General features: G+C 33.2%; 2 protein-coding genes and 1 long non-coding RNA gene across 3 annotated transcripts; 2 read left to right on the top strand and 1 right to left on the bottom strand.

Annotated features, from left to right (window-relative positions):
• The first annotated feature begins 19,131 nt into the window (after nt 1–19,131).
• LOC139852193 (uncharacterized) lies at nt 19,132–19,853 on the top strand. Its single transcript, XM_071841419.1, has 2 exons — nt 19,132–19,249; nt 19,531–19,853. The coding sequence occupies exons 1-2, from the start codon at nt 19,132–19,134 to the stop codon at nt 19,851–19,853; spliced, it is 441 nt and encodes a 146-aa protein (XP_071697520.1).
• A 60-nt stretch (nt 19,854–19,913) lies between these two features.
• On the top strand, nt 19,914–20,270 carry LOC139852195 (uncharacterized). Its single transcript, XM_071841420.1, has one exon. It carries the CDS (start codon nt 19,914–19,916, stop codon nt 20,268–20,270), a length of 357 nt encoding a protein of 118 aa, XP_071697521.1.
• A 2,972-nt stretch (nt 20,271–23,242) lies between these two features.
• Nucleotides 23,243–23,911, bottom strand: LOC139851398 (uncharacterized). The gene is made up of 3 exons (XR_011760609.1): nt 23,718–23,911; nt 23,495–23,621; nt 23,243–23,350 (listed from the first exon to the last, which is right to left on the bottom strand). It is a non-coding gene; the product is annotated as an uncharacterized lncRNA (long non-coding RNA).
• Between the last annotated feature and the right edge of the window lie 357 nt (nt 23,912–24,268).

Raw genomic sequence — 24,268 nt, forward strand, 5'->3', positions numbered from 1 at the left:
TCTTGGAACCTCCGGCTCAAAACTCCTAGCCAATTCGTATAAATCTTCAAAAGACTTAGCCATACCCTGGCTAATCTTACCCTTCAACTCATCACCTAAAGTATGGTAGAAATCTAGCATCAACTTGTGATCATTACCAACATACTCCGGACAAAAACGAGTCTTTGCCAAGAAGGTAGACTTGAGAGTAACCAAGTCCATTGAACCTTGTCGCAAATTGTGCAACTCGTCCCAGATTTTATCAAGATTGGAAGAAGTTCGGTATTCTTGGGAAAATTCCTTCTTAAACTCCTCCCACGTCAAGCACATGCATTGCTCTTCACCATATAATTTGATTTTATCGTCCCACCATAACTTGCCCTCTTCGCACAACATGCTAGACCCATACCTTGTCTTCTTATCGGGAGGACACTCCGCGGTACGGAACGCCCCCTCGATATCGGAAATCTAACAAGTGCTTTTCAATGGATCCCTCACCCCATTAAACATCGGAGGTTGAGTATCCTTGAAATTTTTGTAGTGGAAGTCCCGCCTTCCACCCCCACCATTACCTTCACCCCCACCATTACCTTCACCCCCTTCGCCTCGAGGATAAATGTTTCTAGCCTCTAAAGCCTCCTCTATTGCGGCTTTCATTTGTTCATTGATCATTTCGGTCACTTGCCCATCAACTGACTCTTGGAAGACCTTTCGGACATCGTCAAGAAAATCCTTCTTTAGCCTTTTAAAGATGGCCTCAACCTTGGCCGTGAGTTCAACGTCCTCACTCGTACTTCCGTTGTTGGTGTCGTGTCCATTTCTCATCTTCATTCTATAAAACGAAGTAAATTAAGCAACAAAACGAAAGGGCTTAACACATATGTATATACATATACACCACACTACCCCATCTTGCTCAACAATCGCCGTACATCGCTTGTTTGACACGATTTGAACCCGTAACAATGGTAGCTAATCATTGTTACGCGATCACGTCGCATTAATTCGCTAGTACAACGTCTATCTCGCTTGATGATTGCTAAAACAACACAAAACAGTTAGTGCAAGGTTAATTCACATAAACACTAGCACTAGCAATTCCCGTTCCGACCCAAAGTCCTACAAGTCCCGCATAATGCGCACACACAATAAAGTCTAAGTCTAGGCACCTATCTCAAGTCGCCTAAATCCCTTAGACCATGCTCTGATACCACTTGTAACAACCCAACCCATATGCAATCGAAATATGCAAAATAAAAAAAAAAATTTGTACAGCATAGTGGCGCGGCGCGCCACTTACCTGCGTGGCGCGCCAAAATGGCCTGTCCAACTTTTCCTTTTTTTTGAAAAAGATCGCCCACTTCCCGACATATTTAGACGAAACACTTTTAACAACATATTCCAATATGTAAAACTAACACGATTCAAACATAAAATAAGTTTTACAAAGCGGGGCCCACATCAGCCCGAATTACGAGTTTAATACATAACGAGAGTTTCGACCACAAAAAGTTTAAATACCAAACAACCCTACGAGCATGGTGTTTAGGGTTAAACTACCAAAGTCTCGGTCAAACTCCAAAAGCTAATATCTCCAAAAGCGTCCCCTAACACAACGGGATCTCTACTCCAAACAAACGCCCTTACCTTTGTCCATACCTGAGCCTATAAAAAGGTAAACAACGAGAGGGTAAGCAAAGCTTAGTGAATGCAATAATTACACATACATATATATAACCCATCTATTTGTAATTACATTCAATAAATACCTCGTATGAACTCGTAACTCAATTATCATGTCATCGTACCCAAAGCACTTAACAAGTCGTACGTTATCACAAAACCGCATTAGCATATACTCAACACAATGTGTGTGTGTATATATATATATATATATATATATATATATATATATATATATATATATATATATATATATATATATATATATAAACAATATGCTAAATAATCGACAATCTCAATATGGTTAACCATAAACGCTATGGTGCTACCGGCTCGTGGTTCACACCATACGCAATTGAGTCATACTCTTTTATAGTGCTACCTGTGACGACCCGGGAATTTCTGACCAAATTTAAACTTAATCATTATATGAATTCGACACGATAAGCAAAGTTTGTAAAGTTGAGTCTCAAGAATTTTTGAACTATTTTTATGAATTCATTTGCCCTTCGACTGTTCTCGACGATTCACGAACAACTAGTTATAAATAGTTACATATATATTTAAATACATATATATTTAAATATATATATATATATATATATATATATATATATATATATAATAATAATAATAATAATAATAATAATAATTTGAAATATTATTTGATATATATATGAATTAAATATTAGGAAATAAATATATAATATATATATATATATATATTGAGAAATTGAATAAAAACAACTTGTTATATCCTTTATGTTACTTGTAATATCATTACATATTATTATTAACATTAAAATTCATTATTTTGTTAACCTTAATGATATGATCATTTACAACTTATAGTTATTATTATTACTAAGATTAGTGTTATTAATATTATTATCATTATTATAAGTTCTATTATTATTAGTTGGTATTGTTCTGATTAATAATATTATTAATATGTCTATTATTATAAATTATTGTATTTTTATTTTATATTATTAATATAATAAGTATTTCATAAATATTATTATTAATATTTGTATTTATAAAAATCAATTACAGAATCAGTTTTGTTTTACATTACTATAGTACAAATTAGTTATTGTTCTGTCACTAATAGATTCCAGCTGTGTTTTAAATCAAACACAAGTATCCAAATTAGTATCACATCAAAATAACAACTAAAGTTGAAGCTAACAACTAAAGTTGAGGGTGCATTTTTTTTCTTTATTATTATCTTATCTTTACACATCCAATTTCACTAAATTGTCTATCTCTATATTATTCATATGTATGAGATATATACATACACCTACACTAGGAACAAGAGTTCCGTTCATCACTCACTCTTCCCTTTTCTTGATCAACCATCCACCTACGCCACCGGTCACAACCATAATGACATAACCAAACTATTTTCTGTCTCCATCTTACTCGACCCATCACCATGACGAATTTCCCAAACTACAATTGAACCCTTTGCTTTGATTGTTTGTTTCTTGTTCGATTGACAATCCCATGAAAACTCGACCGCCACTGCTCGAAAGGAAAACCACAAAGGCAGCTGCTGTAACAGCTGCAGACTGTTTTCTGTTTTGGTCATTCGAAAGCTCACAACACAACCACACAACCTATCAAACACGTGCATTTACCTTCTTGTTTATTTCTCAAGTCGAAACCCACCCTAAAACCCAGTAAATCCACTTTTGTATCCAGTCCAAGAAATCAACAACATAAACCCCATATCGATCACCACACCAAATCATTCACCACTACAATATATACATATATCTTTTGACCACCATTTAATTCATCCACATATATTCTTTATCAATATATATATACCTATACACATACATAATACTTCACACTCGAAAACCATAAACAACCTGTAACTTATACCTGTTTCTATCCGAAACTCACCAAAGTGTCACCTATTCCTGTGATACTTAAACACCGCTACTCCTGCTGTCTTCAAGCCTGCAAACAACATTAAAACAACTATGAGTATGTATTTTTTTTCTGTTTTAGTTACGGTTCACTACCAATACTCAACTAAACCAGCAACGAACACCAACTAAACTCCTCAGTTTCTTTTTCTTTCAATCATACTTTGGAATTACAGTTTATTACTGTCTTATGCACTTTAGAGGCAGAAGAAGAAGAGCTGATACTGCAGCAGCTGGAGTTAACGAGTCCTTTGATCCAACCAAATCGGGTAATCAAACAGCCTTATTAAGTTCTCAGCCTAAACTCGTGAACCCACTACCCCCAACCGTGTCTGCACCACTGCCGTACCAACATCACTGGGTAGTGGCTATACAATGAAACCCATCTAATGCTACGACCGCCGTTCTGTTGGAGCTTGAATCAAAACCAAACGTCAATTTAATTGCTACTGCTGTACAATTTCTGATTACATGTCACCTGAAACTCGAACACCACAAATCCTTTTTATCTTATTCGATTACTATCAATAAACCCACCAAGAACATCATAAAATACTACTCTTGATTCGAATAGATGGGTATACAGAAAATATAGATGAATTTAAGAACTTAAGAAAATAATAATTGAATCGAATACTTACTTGAATCAATTGAGTAATCGATTACATAATAGATTGATGATGATAACGATTAAGGATGATTAAAAACAGAAAATGACCTTGAACGATGATGGTGATGAATCGGTGACTTGATTATACCTTGAGGATTATTGATTGATCGATTGATCGATTTGGAGAACCGGAGACTCCATGAAACAGGATTCTTGCTGCGTCTACTTTCTGCATTACTCGACCTGTTTCTGCTTTACTCGATCTGTTTATGATTAGGGTTAAGAACTACCCTATCAGTTTAATATTAAATGGATCACCTAATCTATTATTGGGTCGAACTTTGTTTGGGCTGAGATCCATTGGAAACCTATTGTTGGGCTGAGTTGAGAAGAGAGGGAAGTATAAAAGCGAGCTATATATTAGATATTGTGGTGTTTAATTCAAGATAAAATGTTATAGAGTAATGGTCTTGGGTGGTGTCGGGTTCCGAGAGGTCGCGGGTTCGAGTCACGCTTGGGGCTTAATTTTTACAAAAAGCTTTAGAAGAAGGGTATACACTTTATTCTTATTCTTTTTATTATTATTATTATTATTATTATTATTATTATTATTATTATTATTATTATTATTATTATTATTATTATTATTATCATTATTATTATTATTATTATTATTATTATTATTGTTATTATTATTACTCTCATTATTATTATTATTATTATTATTATTATTATTATTATTATTATTATTATTATTACTACTGGTATTGATATTATTTGTTGCGGTTATAATTATGATATAAAAGATATATATAAATAATGAAATATTATGATAAAAGTAATTATTGTTATATTTAATGATTATGAACATTATAGTATGAATAAGATAAGTTAGGATTATAAATACTTATAATATTATTAGAAATAGTAAATCATTATTGTCTAAATTATCATTTTAACAAACAAATCTTTTGTACACTATATATATTTATAACATATACTTGGATTTTATTAATAATTCACATAACAACTAATGATATTTCATAAATACAATACTAATCACATATATAGGTATATAGATATATTAATATCACTAGTTATATAAATATTAATAGTCATAATTATATATACACAAAATCGATATATATATATATATATATATATATATATATATATATATATATATATATATATATATATATATATATATATATATATATATATATATATATATAATATAACTTAAGATATAATATAACTATACGTTTTAAAATGGAATTTAGTATAAATTCTATATAACTATAAACATATATATAATACATATTAATAAATGAAATTTTATGATCTACATTATACGTATTAATAGATATACAATTGTTATAGGTTCGTGAATCCGAGGCCAACCTTGCATTGTTCAAATGTCATCATATGTATTTTTACTACAAAATAAAGTATTGTGAGTTTCATTAATCCCTTTTTAAATGCTTTTGCAATATATATTTTTGGGACTGAGAATACATGCGCTGCTTTTATAAATGCTTTACGAAATAGACACAAGTAATCGAAACTACATTCTATGGTTGGATTATCGAAATCGAATATGCCCCTTTTCATTAAGTCTGGTAATCTAAGAATTAGGGAACAGACACCCTAATTGACGCGAACTCTAAAGATAGATCTATCGGGCCCAACAAGCCCCATCCATAGTACCGGATGCTTTAGTACTTCGAAATTTATATCATGTCTGAAGGAGGATCCCGGAATGATGGGGATATTCTTATATGTATTTTGTGAATGTCGGTTACCAGGTGTTCAATCCATATGAATGATATTTTTGTCTCTATGCATGGGACGTATGTTTATGAGAAATGGAAATATTAAATCTTGTGGTCTATTAAAATTATGAAATGATTATTTATGTTAAACTAATGAACTCACCAACCTTTTTGATTGACACTTTAAAGCATGTTTATTCTCAAGTATGAAAGAAATCTTCCGCTGTGCATTGGCTCATTTTAGAGATATTACTTGGAGTCATTCATGACATATTTCAAAAGACGTTGCATTCGAGTCGTTGCGTTCATCAAGATTATTATTAAGTCAATTATAGTTAGATATATTATGAAATGGTATGCCTGCCGTCAACTTTCGATGAAATGAAAGATTGTCTTTTCAAAAACGAATGCAATGTTTGTAAAATGTATCATATAGAGGTCAAGTACCTCGCGATGAAATCAACTGTTGTGAATCGTTTATAATCGATATGGACTTAGTCTGGATGGATTAGGAAGGGTCTCTACAGTTGGTATCAGAGCGGTGGTCTTAGCGAACTAGGTCTGCATTAGTATGGCTAACTGATAAGTCGTTAGGATGCATTAGTGAGTCTGGATTCCGACCGTGTCTGCATGTCAAAAGTTTTGCTTATCATTTCGTGTCGAAAATTACCTGCTTATCATTCTTATAGAATCACTTGCTTATCATTCTTAGTCTAGACACATTTTACTGCATTGACTGCATGAATAGTGTATAGACAAAATTTATATCTTAGCAAATCTGTTACTGTAACTTTGCCTGACAACTTCCGTAGACTCCTCCGTAACTTATGGGATTTTAGTATTATATATGCATATGTAAATTATGTATTGTAGGGTACTAATCTACATCCTATAATCTATTTCTTATCGAAAATCCTTCATCTGATCGTATGAGATGAATCCTGCAACAAGTTCGAGTCCCTCAGATTCCGATAGCTATTCCGATAGTTATTCCGAAAGCTATTCCGACATAAATGTTCACCTAAGCTCCGAAAGCAGCGTCACCGGCATGAATCAACCAATCAACCATTATCAATTCATCTGATGGATTCGTAGTCGACTTAATTAATGGAGACGCGCAGAAGGCAATCCCTTCCACCAACCGAATTCACCTCTTGACAATGAACCTGAAGCGTTTACCGGCGAACCTGTTCGAGACAGCATTTTCAATCTCATTTCCAGGGTAACTCGGCAAGATTATATTATATCCACAATTTTGAACCTTATTTCATCCGCTCGTTCCGACCGACAATCATCCTGGAGTAATAAGTCAACGAACTTCGCGCTTGAATAATCAATTCGGAGAATATGGTGCAAAATGTACCAGCTTCAGCCACATCACCAGCACCAACAGTACCATCAATAATCCATGCTTCAATATCACTATCTGTACTTCGAGTATGATCTTCGTTCTACGTATCGTTCTACCTCATTTATCTTCGTTCGACATGGCGAATATGTAATCTCTAAAGTTTTAGAGATTATTTATTCTAGTTCCAACCGAAAACTAAATGAGTTTAATATATTATTGACTCATTAAATACATGCTTGCATCTGAAGAAAATATATATGTATATATGTTTTCATAAAGATTGTGATTAAAAAGTCTTTTGTACAAACTATTAATGATAAAAATATTTTAACGGGTAGGTAATACCCGAGGAATATTTAGATTTCACATTAATAAGTTACAATGTACATTCTTCGAATCTGATTCAACAGTCATTTACTATCCTACTTACTCCACAGATATACGTATCTGTTCACCAAAGAATAACTATTTTCATTCCAATTAAATTTCACATACGAGTTTCTGCCGATCAAAACCCAAGTCAAGATTTGACAAGTAGCATAATGAAGAAAATAATAAACAAAATAAAATTTATTAGTAACCAATTAATTAACTACGTAAAACTTTAAAACTATGTTAACTGTTCCCAGCTAACTGTTACTATATGACTATTTCCTTAAAATATACTAGTTTTGGTGGAGCTATTGAACTATTGGACTATTGGACTACTATTATGGACAATTAAAAATTATTAAAAGAGTAGAAAATATTAAATACAACACATTTCGACTTAAAAGATTGTAAATAAATTTCATCTTCTACAATTAAATAATTCCTCAAGTTGCCACTTGATTTCATCTAAAACCTCATTTGTATCTTGACGATTTTAATCTGCGTTCAAACCTTTCATGATTCTTGAAAACACCTCAATCGATAGGATGAATCAACCACACTTTATCTACGGAAGGAAAGATTTATGACTATAGTTATGCACCTGAGAAATTCTCGAAAACTGAGTAAAAGTTTAACACGTAGCCGCGTTAGATCCTTTGGCATTTATTAGCAAAAAAATAATAATAATAATAATAATTTTGCGATCCCTTTTCAAAGTAGCCAATTTTGTCACAGCTCCAGCAAGTCAACTTCGACTTTTCATTCGAAGTAGCCTTACTATAATCCTGATATATATACGATTACCCTTTTGATACCGGAGAATTCTTTTATATTCCACCATATTATTAGCAGACGTACCAGCAACCTCGTTACTTCTTGGCTTAAATCTCTCTGACAAATCATTATATTTATTCATTGAAACCCTATCATATACTCATTCGCATCTTGTAACAAGAACTGCCATACCAATTACCGGGAATCAGCAATCAGTATTTTAAAAACTCACATCATATCTACATCAACAGTTATATGTATAACATTTATCTCTTAGAATTATGATCTCACTCTGAAATTCTGAAAAGCACTCAGTCACAAATCAATACTATGAATGTTGAAAAAGTTGAATGAAGCAGCAGAAACCATAGACAACCGTAAACGACCTTAATCATCGGAAGTTTGATGATAAAGAATAGTATGTTGGAAAAGCTCAGAAAAGTTGGAACTGGAAAATGGATTGAGCTAATCACGAAGGAGACCAAGGACAAATACAAGGACCAAACCCTATATTCAAAGAATCTAGGTAATTCTGAATCCGATGAAATCTTTAGAGAATATCTTGCTCCAAAGTCATATTAAAATCTTGCGGAAAATATTTCTCCATCAACCATCAAACTTAGAAATTCCAAAATATCATCATCAATATCTTCGATATTTCTGAGGATATTTTCAAAAATATTCTCGTTCGAAATTGTATACCTCTTCGTGCTTCCTGTGTATCATTATATTGGAAACATTCAAGAGAAAATTTAGTACCGAAAACCAGATTATGCGAAACTATGAAGAAAGCCGTGGACAAATCACAAAGAATAAGTTTGACTTCAAAGAATCTAAATGATTCAATGTCTGCTGAAGTCTTTAGCGAATATCTTGCTCGTTACTCTAAACTCTTGCAGACAATAGTCTCCATCATTCTCTGATCTTAGATATTCAAAGATATTATCGTATCTTTCATTATAAATATCCTCCATATTTCTGAAGATATTTTTATAATTATTCTTATCTGAAATCATTAATCTTTTAGTACTATCAGTGTTACATCATATAGAAACTATTAATTTCTATATTCTGTAAACTTTCAAGCTTAAAATATGAATGTTATTGAAGTAATGTTGGGGACTGATGCATGAGTTAGTATAATATAATGACACTTGATCAACGTGATTATATTACAGTAAGACATGCTGAGTTTCTAAATGGGACATGATGATTCACAGATTATAACGTCATCATGTGCCATGTTACACGACTTTTACATTTTGTCTGATATATAAACATATCAAGAACATATTTTTCTTGATAGTTCTATCTTTTCCGAGGAATTCTGGTAATTTGACAAATCAAGATCGTGCCATTAAAATTTTCTTCCTGGAACATTAATCATATTCCTTCCGAAATTCATATCTACGAATTCTGGACCATATTTCGCTTGACTTAAAGTCGGGAGGAGAAAACAAAAGCACGAAGCTTCAAAATATCAATGGAAATATAAATCACAGTAAATTGGAGAGAGTATTAACTGTGGATGACAATGATTATAGAAGACAGAAGATGGAATTTCGAAATATAAAGGAAAAATATAAAGTCCGATAACAACACATAAATTACAAACCGTGTATGTCAATATTTATCGCAACATAAAGACACAGAAGAATTAAAAATACTATAACCCCAAGGGCGAAGTAGAAGAAAACAGATTCCTCCGGCGGTAGTAGAAAAAGGAGAATGATTGTTGCGATAGTAAGGATAAGGACAAGAATTAGAACTGGATTAAGCATTTTCAAAATCTTTGAATTTGGGAATTGAGTATAGAAGTGGTGAAAACTAATGGAACGGAAAAGGTAAATTTATAATGGAAATATCAGACGTAGTAATCTGGATAGATCATCGCATTAAATTAAAGAGATCCTAATTTCCTTAAATCTCGAAGAATCAGATCTTATAGATTTCCAAGATTTTCTTTTAAATCCCTTGAATTCCGAAATTCAACCATGACTACGTCACCGGTTAAGACGAATTTATATTTACTCATTTCACTCTTTTGTGATAACTTCAATCGTACACTTCAAATAATCGAATTGTTTTATCCATATTACTCAATGGTGATAAAACTCTACTTATCAACTCATATTCGTCATGAAAATATTTTTATTGTTAGCAATGACCTTCTCACTCAAATTTCGGGACGAAATTTCTTTAACGGGTAGGTACTGTGACGACCCTGGAATTTCCGACCAAATTTAAACTTAATCTTTATATGAATTCGACACGATAAGCAAAGTTTGTAAAGTTGAGTCTCAAGAATTTTTGAACTATTTTTATGAATTCATTTGCCCTTCGACTGTTCTCGACGATTCACGAACAACTAGTTATAAATAGTTACATATATATTTAAATACATATATATTTAAATATATATATATATATATATATATATATATATATAATAATAATAATAATAATAATAATAATAATAATAATAATAATTTGAAATATTATTTGATATATATATGAATTAAATATTAGGAAATAAATATATAATATATATATATATATATATATATTGAGAAATTGAATAAAAATAACTTGTTATATCCTCTATGTTACTTGTAATATCATTACATATTATTATTAACATTAAAATTCATTATTTTGTTAACCTTAATGATATGATCATTTACAACTTATAGTTATTATTATTACTAAGATTAGTGTTATTAATATTATTAACATTATTATAAGTTCTATTATTATTAGTTGGTATTGTTCTGATTAATAATATTATTAATATGTCTATTATTATAAATTATTGTATTTTTATTTTATATTATTAATATAATAAGTATTTCATAAATATTATTATTAATATTTGTATTTATAAAAATCAATTACAGAATCAGTTTTGTTTTACATTACTATAGTACAAATTAGTTATTGTTCTGTCACTAATAGATTCCAGCTGTGTTTTAAATCAAACACAAGTATCCAAATTAGTATCACATCAAAATAACAACTAAAGTTGAAGCTAACAACTAAAGTTGAGGCTGCATTTTTTTTTCTCTATTATTATCTTATCTTTACACATCCAATTTCACTAAATTATCTATCTCTATATTATTCATATGTATGAGATATATACATACACCTACACTAGGAACAAGAGTTCCGTTCATCACTCACTCTTCCCTTTTCTTGATCAACCATCCACCTACGCCACCGGTCACAACCATAATGACATAACCAAACTATTTTCTGTCTCCATCTTACCCGGCCCATCACCATGACGAATTTCCCAAACTACAATTGAACCCTTTGCTTTGATTGTTTGTTTCTTGTTCGATTGACAATCCCATTGACAATCCCATCACCATGTGTATATATACCTATACACATACATAATACTTCACACTCGAAAACCATAAACAACCTGTAACTTATACCTGTTTCTATCCGAAACTCACCAAAGCGTCACCTATTCCTGTGATACTTAAACACCGCTACTCCTGCTGTCTTCAGGCCTGCAAACAACATTAAAACAACTATGAGTATGTATTTTTTTTTCTGTTTTGGTTACGGTTCACTACCAATACTCAACTAAACCAGCAACGAACACCAACTAAACTCCTCAGTTTCTTTTTCTTTCAATCATACTTTGGAATTACAGTTTATTACTGTCTGATGCACTTTAGAGGCAGAAGAAGAAGAGCTGATACTGCAGCAGCTGGAGTTAACGAGTCCTTTGATCCAACCAAATCGGGTAATCAAACAGCCTTATTAAGTTCTCAGCCTAAACTCGTGAACCCACTACCCCCAACCGTGTCTGCACCACTGCCGTACCAACATCACTGGGTAGTGGCTATACAATGAAACCCATCTAGTGCTACGACCGCCGTTCTGTTGGAGCTTGAATCAAAACCAAACGTCAATTTAATTGCTACTGCTGTACAATTTCTGATTACAGGTCACCTGAAACTCGAACACCACAAATCCTTTTTATCTTATTCGATTACTATCAATAAACCCACCAAGAACATCATAAAATACTACTCTTGATTCGAATAGATGGGTATACAGAAAATATAGATGAATTTAAGAACTTAAGAGAATAATAATTGAATCGAATACTTACTTGAATCAATTGAGTAATCGATTACATAATAGATTGATGATGATAACGATTAACGATGATTGAAAACAGAAAATGACCTTGAACGATGATGGTGATGAATCGGTGACTTGATTATACCTTGAGGATTATTGATTGATCGATTGATCGATTTGGAGAACCGGAGACTCCATGAAACGGGATTCTTGCTGCGTCTACTTTCTGCATTACTCGACCTGTTTCTGCTTTACTCGATCTGTTTATGATTAGGGTTAAGAACTACCCTATCAGTTTAATATTAAATGGATCACCTAATCTATTATTGGGTCGAACTTTGTTTGGGCTGAGATCCATTGGAAACCTATTGTTGGGCTGAGTTGAGAAGAGAGGGAAGTATAAAAGCGAGCTATATATTAGATATTGTGGTGTTTAATTCAAGATAAAATGTTATGGAGTAATGGTCTTGGGTGGTGTCGGGTTTCGAGAGGTCGCGGGTTCGAGTCACGCTTGGGGCTTAATTTTTACAAAAAGCTTTAGAAGAAGGGTATACACTTTATTCTTATTCTTTTTATTATTATTATTATTATTATTATTATTATTATTATTATTATTATTATTATTATTATTATTATTATTATTATTACTCTCATTATTATTATTATTATTATTATTATTATTATTATTATTATTATTATTATTATTATTATTATTATTATTATTATTATTATTATTATTATTATTATTATTATTATTATTACTACTGGTATTGATATTATTTGTTGCGGTTATAATTATGATATAAAAGATATATATAAATAATGAAATATTATGATAAAAGTAATTATTGTTATATTTAATGATTATGAACATTATAGTATGAATAAGATAAGTTAGAATTATAAATACTTATAATATTATTAGAAATAGTAAATCATTATTGTCTAAATTATCATTTTAACAAACAAATCTTTTGTACACTATATATATTTATAACATATACTTGGATTTTATTAATAATTCACATAACAACTAATGATATTTCATAAATACAATACTAATCACATATATAGGTATATAGATATATTAATATCACTAGTTATATAAATATTAATAGTCATAATTATATATACACAAAATAGATAAATATATATATATATATATATATATATATATATATATATATATATATATATATATATATATATATATATATATATATATATATATATATATATATAATATAACTTAAGATATAATATAACTATACGTTTTAAAATGGAATTTAGTATAAATTCTATATAACTATAAACATATATATAATACATATTAATAAATGAAATTTTATGATCTACATTATACGTATTAATAGATATACAATTGTTATAGGTTCGTGAATCCGAGGCCAACCTTGCATTGTTCAAATGTCGTCATATCTATTTTTACTACAAAATACAGTATTGTGAGTTTCATTAATCCCTTTTTAAATGCTTTTGCAATATATATTTTTGGGACTGAGAATACATGCGATGCTTTTATAAATGCTTTACGAAATAGACACAAGTAATCGAAACTACATTCTATGGTTGGATTATCGAAATCGAATATGCCCCTTTTCATTAGGTCTGGTAATCTAAGAATTAGGGAACAGACACCCTAATTGACGTGAACTCTAAAGATAGATCTATCGGGCCCAACAAGCCCCATCCAAAGTACCGGATGCTTTAGTACTTCAAAATTTATATCATGTCCGAAGGAGGATCCCGGAATGATGGGGATATTCTTATATGTATATTGTGAATGTCGGTTACCAGGTGTTCAATCCATATGAATGATATTTTTGTCTCTATGCATGGGACGTATGTTTATGAGAAATGGAAATATGAAATCTTGTGGTCTATTAAAATTATGAAATGATTATTTATGTTAAACTAATGAACTCACCAACCTTTTTGGTTGACACTTTAAAGCATGTTTATTCTCAGGTATGAAAGAAATCTTCCGCTGTGCATTGGCTCATTTTAGAGATATTACTTGGAGTCATTCATGACATATTTCAAAAGACGTTGCATTCGAGTCGTTGCGTTCTTCAAGATTATTATTAAGTCAATTATAGTTAGATATATTATGAAATGGTATGCCTGCCGTCAACTTTCAATGAAATGAAAGATTGTCTTTTCAAAAACGAATGCAATGTTTGTAAAATGTATCATATAGAGGTCAAGTACCTCGCGATGTAATCAACTGTTGTGAATCGTTTATAATCGATATGGACTTAGTCTGGATGGATTAGGACGGGTCTCTACACTACCGGCTCGTGGTTCACACTCGATGCTACCGGCTCGTGGTTCACATCTTATTTTATAGTGCTACCGGCTCGTGGTTCACACTCGATGCGACCGGCTCGTGGTTCACATCTTATCGCACACATGTTATGGAACTACCGGCTCAATGGTTGATACCATAACACCCACAAATAAACACGTCATATACACATATGTATAATTACTCCACTCACCTCAAAGTCTCTTGTGAAAGATAATCAAGCTCGGAAATCTTCAATGTAACGTATCTATTACATTATACATAATATCAATCACAAACTCAAGTTGGTCAACCATCTAAAACTCCATTCTAGTGTTATCTTGACCCATGGTGCAATTTCGAACCATTTGCACCCTTAACCCTAATATTTGGGTTAACATCCCCGAAACCCTAATCATTAGCCAAGTTCGGTTTAAAACACATTTCAACGCGAGGTTTATGCATTACACACAAACATTAACTATCTTAGGTCCATTTTGACCCATTTGACCAAATTAAGGTCAACACACCCATTTCGGGTCATCCACAAACCCACACAATGCCCATTTACTTATCTCTAGGTGTGCTAGTAATTGACTAACTAATTTAAGCTCGTAAACATCAATTAATACCTTGAAAAACCCTAGTTAGTCATCTTTGAGTCTACATGGCCCAAATTCACCCAAAACACCCAATTCACTAACAAATGGGTTTTAAGTTCATCACTTACCCCAAACCCTAACCCTTAATCAAATTAAACAAGGAAAACAAAGTTAGAACATACCACCACACTCAAAACGTAGCTAGGAAGTAGATGAACAATTTTAGAACTTGAGCTTAAGCAAGATTCCTTCTTCTTCTTCCCCAAAATGAGTTTTCCCTCACTAGAATATCACACACTCTCTAGATATTAAATGGAGGTGATAAGGGTTGTTGAAGATGGAGTAAATGAAGCTCCAAGACTGAATCTAGGCCTTAAATTCGAGCCCCCATGTGTAATTACCAAAAAGCCCTCAAAATATCTAATTTAAAAGAAAGGAATCTGTCACAGACCAATGGCGTGGCGCGCCAAAGGCCTACGCGGCGCGCAGATTGCCCAGGTCAGATTCTTATTTATTTTAAAATGTACAACGAAACCCCCACTTCAAGCATCTTATTTACACTTATATACACAACAAATATTTGGGTCTTACAGATAGAGACAAGCTTGAGGCTAAGTCGAAAAAGTGTACTTTCATTGGCTACGGGTCGGATGAAATGGGCTATCGTTGTTGGGACAATAAAGCTAGAAAAGTAATTCGTTCGTGAGATGTTACTTTTGATGAAGATTCGGTCTATGGCAAACCAGAAACGGGGAGTCCTAAACCGAGTCAAGTTACTTTTGACGATGTTTCTATTGATGATCTTGCAGGTTCTAGTGGGAGTTTGGGAAACAATGAATTGCCGAATGACGGTGAGGTGTCGAAAAATGCTAATGATGGGGATGATTCAGAAAGCGGTGATGATTTTGAACATAGTGCGAGTTCTAGTGATGAGGAGGACACAAATGAAACCGGTCCAACCATCCCGATTACTCCTACACCAAAACGCTCGACTAAAGTGCCCAAACCTAATCCTAGGTATTCTCCATCAGTAAACTACTTGCTCTGTACCGAGAATGGTGAACTCGAAAGTTACTTTGAGGCAAGAAAAACCAAAGAATTTATACAATGGGAGCTTGCCATGAAAGAAGAGATGGGATCACTTGAGAAGAACAAGACTTGGTCACTAGTGAAGTTACTTCATGATAAAAGGGCATTGCAAAGCAAATGGGTGTACAGAATCAAGAATGAGTTAGATGGCAAGAGAAGGTACAAGGCTCGTTTGGTAGTCAAAGGCTTTCAACAAAAGGAAGGGGTTGACTACAAAGAGATATTTTAATCGGTAGTTAAAATGACTACTATCCGTTTGGTACTTTCTATGGTTGCATTCGAAGACTTACATCTTGAGCAACTAGATGTAAAAACTGCATTCTTACATGGTGATCTTGTTGAAGAGATCTACATGAGGCAACCCGAGGGCTTTGAGGTAAAGGGTAAAGAGAAGTGAGTTTGTAAGCTAAAGAAAAGTTTGTATGGATTGAAGCAAGCACCTCGGCAATGGTACTTGAAGTTTGATGATTTTATGAAGAAGATTGGTTTCTTAAGATGTGAAGCGGATCACTGTTGCTACTTGAAGAAACTCAAGTATTCTTATATAATCTTATTGTTGTATGTTGATGACATGTTACTTGCAGGTTCTAACATGTCCGAAATTAACAAGTTGAAGGGATTACTTTCCCGTGAATTCGAGATGAAAGATCTTGGTGGTGCTAAGCAAATACTTGGCATGAGTATTGTGCGTGATTGTGTGAAGGGTACTCTATACTTGTCTCAATCCAAATATATTGAGAAAGTAGTAGAGAGGTTCAATATGGAGAATTCAAAGGCTCGTTCTATGCCTTTGGGTAGCACGATTAAGTTATCGAAAAGTCAATCACCAAAGACGGTAAAAGACAAAATGGATATGGAAAAGGTTCCATATGCATCGGCCGTGGGTAGTATTATATATGCCATGGTTTGTACAAGACCCGATATTGCTCAAGCAGTGGGAGTTGTAAGTCGTTATATGTCTAATCCGGGGAAAGAGCATTGGGAAGCGGTCAAATGGTTGCTTCGTTATTTGAAAGGTACTTCTAATATGGGATTGTGTTTCTCTAAAAACTATCTCATACTTAGAGGTTATGCGGATGCTAATTTGGGTGGATGTGATGATTCGGGGAAAAGCACAACGGGTTATGTTTTCACAATGGGGAAGACGGCGATTAGTTGGTTAAAAAGAGTGTTGATTTGTCAACCACCGAATCCAAATACATGGCTATTGCGGAAGCTTCTAAAGAGCTAGTGTGGTTGAAGAACTTCTTAGGCGAGTTGGGTAAAAGACAAGACTAATGCGTCTTGTATTGTGATAATCAAAGTGCGGTTCATCTTGGAAAGAATCCGGTGTTTCATAGTCGAACGAAACACATCAAGATAATGTATCATTTTATTCGACAACATATAAATGATGGCACTTTATTCTTGGAGAAAATCCTTGGTACGAAGAATCCTGCCGATATGTTTACTAAGGTAGTTACGACGGAGAAATTGAGGTTTTGCATTACCTCAATTGGTCTTCTCATGAATTTATGAGAGAAGACCCCAGCTAGAGATGTGAATGGTGTTACACGTTTAACAAGTAGTATTGAAGACCTTTTATCGAAAGTCTACTCATCCGAAGTATGTGTTGAGCGCGCGTGTCCCAAATGGTATTTGGCGGTGATCGAAGGTGGTTCAATGTTCTTGGTTAATTCATTGATATGATTGGAGTTTTGTTCAAAGTCTCCAAGTGGGAGATTTGTTGTAGTATGGAGACGTTAAACAAACAAGAAAAACAGAAACTGATGATGATGCGGCGCATCATCAATGGATGCGGCGCATCCATGGCACGTTTTAGTCCGAAGTTTTTGGATGCGGGGTTTCAAACTGATATGGTGCATCAAACAAGGGAAAAGCGGCGCATCACTCCTCAGATGCGGCGCATCTGAGTCTGGGCATTTGAACCTGCAGTTGCAAACTTGAATCTGTCGTGGAAAAGCAAGGTGATGCGGCGCATCACCCATGAGATGCGGCGCATCGACCTGGAAATCAGCAAGTTGATCAAGTTGCTCAAATGGGTTCCGTATTTTATTGACTAACCTTTTGTTTTAGGTGTAAAGTGGGTACTTTACACCTTGAATTGAGGCTGTGATCATGCTAATTCAAGAGTGTAAAGCATGGCTAGTTGGTTCTAAGTTGATGATTACTAGCACACTTGAAGATCAAGTTGTAGTTTGGTTGGTTTCTTGTTTGCTCTATATATAGAGCTCATTCATAGTCATTGTAACACACCACACACAAATTCTCAGTAATAAAACTATCTCTAGTTGGTCCGTGGACTAAAGCAATCACAACGATTGCATATAACCACGTTATATCTTGTGTCGTTCTTACATTTCGCATTTATATCTTTTGTTCATTAAGTGGGTTTGAGTGATCTTGATAGAATCACTACTCGGCTAGTAATCTTGTAGAATTACTAGCGTTGTTTGGGTCCTAATATCCTAACAAACTCCTCAATCACCTCCAACTCTGACCCCTTCACCTCCTGTATGGTACCCTACCCCACCTCCTCAGCCAATGAAAGCCAAGTGCATGAACAAAGGTTATACACAATGTTACGCCACTGAGCATGTATGTCCCACATCTTGTCCTAACCAATGTGAAGTTGATTGTGTTGCATGCAAGCCAGTTTGCAGTAACTACTTCATAATTAAACCCAAATTCTACTTTTTCATATCGTTTGAGCACATATCTTGGGGTCGAAGCACTTATTTATAGTTTAAAACATAGTTTGTGTATAATAACGCACAACAATCCATATATTCATTCCCCATTTCTAAATGAACAGAGAAATAGTAGAGTTTAAATGACCTTTAGCAAAATTTGATTGTGTAATTAACTAGTCCATTTATTACTACTTAATTCATATAATTGGGAAATTAGAGTTTTGAACCTAGGCATCAACTTTAATTGCAGATTGTGATATGCCGGGAGCAGTGTGTCAAGATCCTCGTTTCATTGGTGCTGATGGCATCACTTTCTACTTCCACGGGAAGAAGGATAAAGATTTCTGCTTTGTTTCTGATAAAAACCTTCACATCAATGGTCACTTCATTGGAAAGAGGAACAAAAACATGGGTAGGGACTTTACTTGGGTTCAATCCATTGGTGTTCTCTTCGACAACCACCAAATTCAAATCGGTGCTCAAAATACTTCCACTTGGGATGATGCCACTGACCGTATCTCCATCACGTTTGATGGAGAAACCATCCTTCTCCCAGAGACCGAAGGCGCATAATGGCAATCTTCTTCCTCATCTGCATCGATCACTAGGATCCAGGACACAAACAATGTCGCTATGGAAGTTAAAAACCTCTTCAAGATCACTGCCAAAGTGGTCCCAATCACAAAAGAAGAATCAAGGATCCATAACTATGAAATCACGGATGACGATTGTTTTGCTCATCTTGACCTTAAATTCAAGTTCTTCTCTTTGAGTAAGGAAGTCGACGGAGTTTTGGGACAGACTTACAAGAGCGACTACGTGAGTAAAGTGAAAATGGGAGTTCTAATGCCAGTGATGGGAGGAGATAGAAAGTTCAAGAGTGGGAGTTTATTTGCAACTGATTGTTCAGTCGCCAAATTTAACGGAAACCATGAACAACAAGTAGAAAGTGGTTCTGTTTTGAGCTTGGAGTTGCCAAGCTTGAAGTGACAAAGTGGATTGGATGGGCGAGGTGTGGTGTGCAAGAGATAGATAGCTTCTTAATTAATTAAGTACTCGTATTTTATATACTTGTATGTATACGTACCTACATTTTACTGCATTTAATTTAACTATTACCTAAACGTGTAATAAATGATAAAGCACCAATAAGGAACTTAACCTAGGTTCCAAGTGAAGGGATTTGTATGAAATTTCATAAAACTATTTAGCAGCGGAAGCATGTACAACAATTTTTAAACCTTTCAAAAAACTTCCCACCAAGGATCCAATTGCATGTTGTTAAGAAAACTAAATAATAAATAGTGAGTTTAAAGACTACAACCTTTGAAGACTTTGAACTTGAGAAGTTATGGATGCTAAGAATACTAAGAAGCCAACGTAGCCTTCCTCTATCGGTAATCCACACGAAAACAAACTCCAATATCAACCGGATGCTAGTCCTTCACAACCCTTGAAAACTTAATTTCAACTACTAACTCTTTTACTTACTAAAAGACTTTCTTAGAAGTTATTTTCATGAGAAAAAATGAAAGCACATGGAAGCCTTTCTTTTCAATTGTGTATCTCCGTATATCTTGCAAATGTATGTTCTCATACATTTTAAAGAAACACAAACAAGTCATAAAAGGTAATGCTTAATCATTTCATTATAAACAATTAATCATGAAAGATAATGCTTCATCATTTCTCTTTTACTTTTCTCCCACTAATATAGTGCAAGGTTATCATGAATTCCACTATAACTATAATATAGTTATACAATGTATACTTTTACATTACATAATCAATAATTAACAAGATATAAACAAGTAACTAATATACTTGTTACTTACATATATACATGTTTATACATATGTATGGATATTCATTTATATACAATTGTAGTATTATTATTTCAATTAAATAACAATGTCACAATATGTATAATAAGGTTGTAATATAAGAATCATATTCAAATATGTAATTGATATTTATTTGCTCATATTGTGTGACCCTATAGGTTCAAATGTTATTAGTAGTATAGACATAAGTTGTGTCTTGGACATTAATAACTAACACCAAGATCGTGAGGATTTTACACTAGGTGCCTCCAACGGTTGAAAGATAGTATATGAATCAAATGATGAGTCTTCATTGCTATGTTATTGGATCAACAAATTGTGCTTGAAAACTATTCACAACAAATTGTTCTAATTCCTCATACAACATTATGTACTTTACTATTGGATCAACCTACCTTATTCTAATCACAATTACTGCTTCGTATGAGGTGGCTAGCTTGTTTTATTATGTTATCGTTAACATTCATCAAGTATTATATAACACAAATAAAAAAATATTTAAATTCGAATAAATAAAAAAAAAAGTTCAAAAGTTAAAATTAGAAAGTTTTTTTAGGAAGGAAAGAGTAATAAATAGTTTGAATAATTTCATCCGATCCAACCAGGCCTACTTGATTTATGACCCAGTTTGACCCAATAAAGCATTAAATTGCGCTCATCTCACCAATCACTTGTTTAACAGTTTATGTAAACCACGTTAAAGAGAGAGTTATCGAGAAGCATATCAACAAATAAAAAGTGCAAATAAAACATCAATATAAATATACGTTGTATATTACAAATTAAAAATAAATTGTGCTTATTACTCGTAAAGAAACTGAGCAAGGTAGAAATAATAGAACTTGTCGATAAAAAGTGTTCATTTTTCCAACTTATACAATACATACAAATAATTAAATTAAATATTTAATTAAGACACAGGTTTAACATCACTCACAACAAGTCTACATCAATAAGGTGGGGGAGGATACATTCCTGGGTATTGAGAACCTGATAATGAAAGCAATATCTAGATTTGTTAGTAAGGTTTAATGATACTAACATTTTGAATATAATAATAAAAATATATACTTACGGAGTAACAAATAAAATAGGAGGTGATGATAATGAATCATTTGCCCTTATTTACTTTATTCAGGTCTAGCTTTGATGTTAAACAATAATAGTATAAGATCATGAAGGGTAGTTTACCTGCAGCAGCAGGGGGATAATGTGATCCATTATAAGCCGGATTTGGTGGATACGGTGAAGGAGGATAAGTAGGTGTCTGATGAGGTGGATATGGAGCCGGTGGTGGATAAACACTTGAATTGTGTACTGGGTATGGAGACTGAGGATACGCTCCACCTGCTGGTGGATAAGATGTTGTCGGTGCAGGTGCAGCAGGGTACGTGGGGCCGGGTGGTGGTGCATAGTACATGGATGGCGGAGGTGCATTATGTGGAGCCGCATATGATGGAGCTAAACCTTTTGATGGTTTTTGAGCATAATTATGTGAAGGATTCTGCACAAGAATGTATATACTACTGTATTAATTAACGAAAATAATCTCAAGTTTGTTTATAATTTTTAATGACAACAGAATAACATTTATATATTTAGTTAGTAATATATATATATATATATATATGAAACAGTGAAACACCACTTACATTGACGTTAGAAAAATGCATTATCAATCGAACCTCTCCAGCGTGCCTGCATGTACAAGTTCAGATTTTGAGTACATAATCATAACCAAACATCAATTTATTGATAAGTAACAATCTGGCTAATAAGGTTTGTCAATGGTCAGATCAGATCTTGTTGATCAGTTGACTAATGTATGTATCTATGTAACAAAGCTGATTGATGCATATATATCCGGATATAGAAATCTGTAACACCGGAAACAAAATAAAATAATTCAAAATTTTAGGCTTTTAAACTGGGAGCAAAATAAAATAATCCAAAATTTTAGGCTTAAAACTTGATGGTCCACTGGGGCACCTGGCACCCCTTGCCTGCATATCTCATACTTACAGTATTATATTCTCAGTTGACCAATGATAGAAGACCGATATGCTCGAATAGGTCTTTATCATTGGAGTTAGCGGTCGACTTGAATAAACCGTATCAACCAATGTCTTATGTAAATACAAATTACTTACATACCTGCCAGATTTAGTCTGTAATGGCCAGCTACTATCATCAAATCCTTGAGCAAGAGCCTTTGTTATAGGAATCCTGTTATCAAAAATCTTTTGTTTCATTACTAGTAAATATGGAGTACTATCTTTTTATGTCATGTTAATTACTTGAAAGTTGAAACCTAAAGTTATATAAAAACAAAGTCTATTAATTGATTAATTAAGTGCTAAATATACTTACTTTCCACCACCAATGTACTCATCATGTGTGAGCATATTGCTGTTCCAGACACTAACATTTAGCTCCCTTATTCCTTCAATTAAGTTATACACAAATTTCTCTTGGAATCTAGGGTTCTTTCCTCCATCTATATATATCCATCCATTCCATTTTAAAGTTTAAATAAAACTAATAAATCATTTCATATTCATATCCATATACAAATCAAGGATCAGGTTATTACCTACACAGGTGCGCGTAGAGGATTTATTGCTACCATATTCGATACTGACAAAAGGATCTTGCCTTGAGATCCATTCGGTATCTTTCAGTTTATTGCACCCAACAACTAATAATAATATATTCCACACATAAATAGCTAGGTATCAGATTTAATCCATAAGATCGAAAAATTCCATATCATCAAAGTAATATATACCTTACAAAGTACACGACTTTCGGGTGCTATAATAACAGAACACGAAACCTACACTACTACACAAATGGAAATAGAAACACCTAAAAGAGACCGTATTTTTTTGATGATTCTTAAAAAAATATGGTTTCAAAAGCCAAAAAACCGGTTTATTGTAGAAAACCAGCTCTATGTTTAGGAACCAGTTACAAAACCGGTTCCAAATGGTCAAAAAACTGGTTTTGATTCCCCTTTTTTGTAGCATGGCCATTAGTTACATCGATACGCATATAGTGATAATGATCACTAGATATGAGAATGTATACCAGTAACTAGTAAACCGTGAGGGAGGAATGCATGTGAATACATCAAATTTAGGA

The sequence above is a fragment of the Rutidosis leptorrhynchoides genome, chromosome 6, assembly GCF_046630445.1.
Source record: "Rutidosis leptorrhynchoides isolate AG116_Rl617_1_P2 chromosome 6, CSIRO_AGI_Rlap_v1, whole genome shotgun sequence".
Lineage (NCBI taxonomy): Eukaryota > Viridiplantae > Streptophyta > Magnoliopsida > Asterales > Asteraceae > Rutidosis > Rutidosis leptorrhynchoides.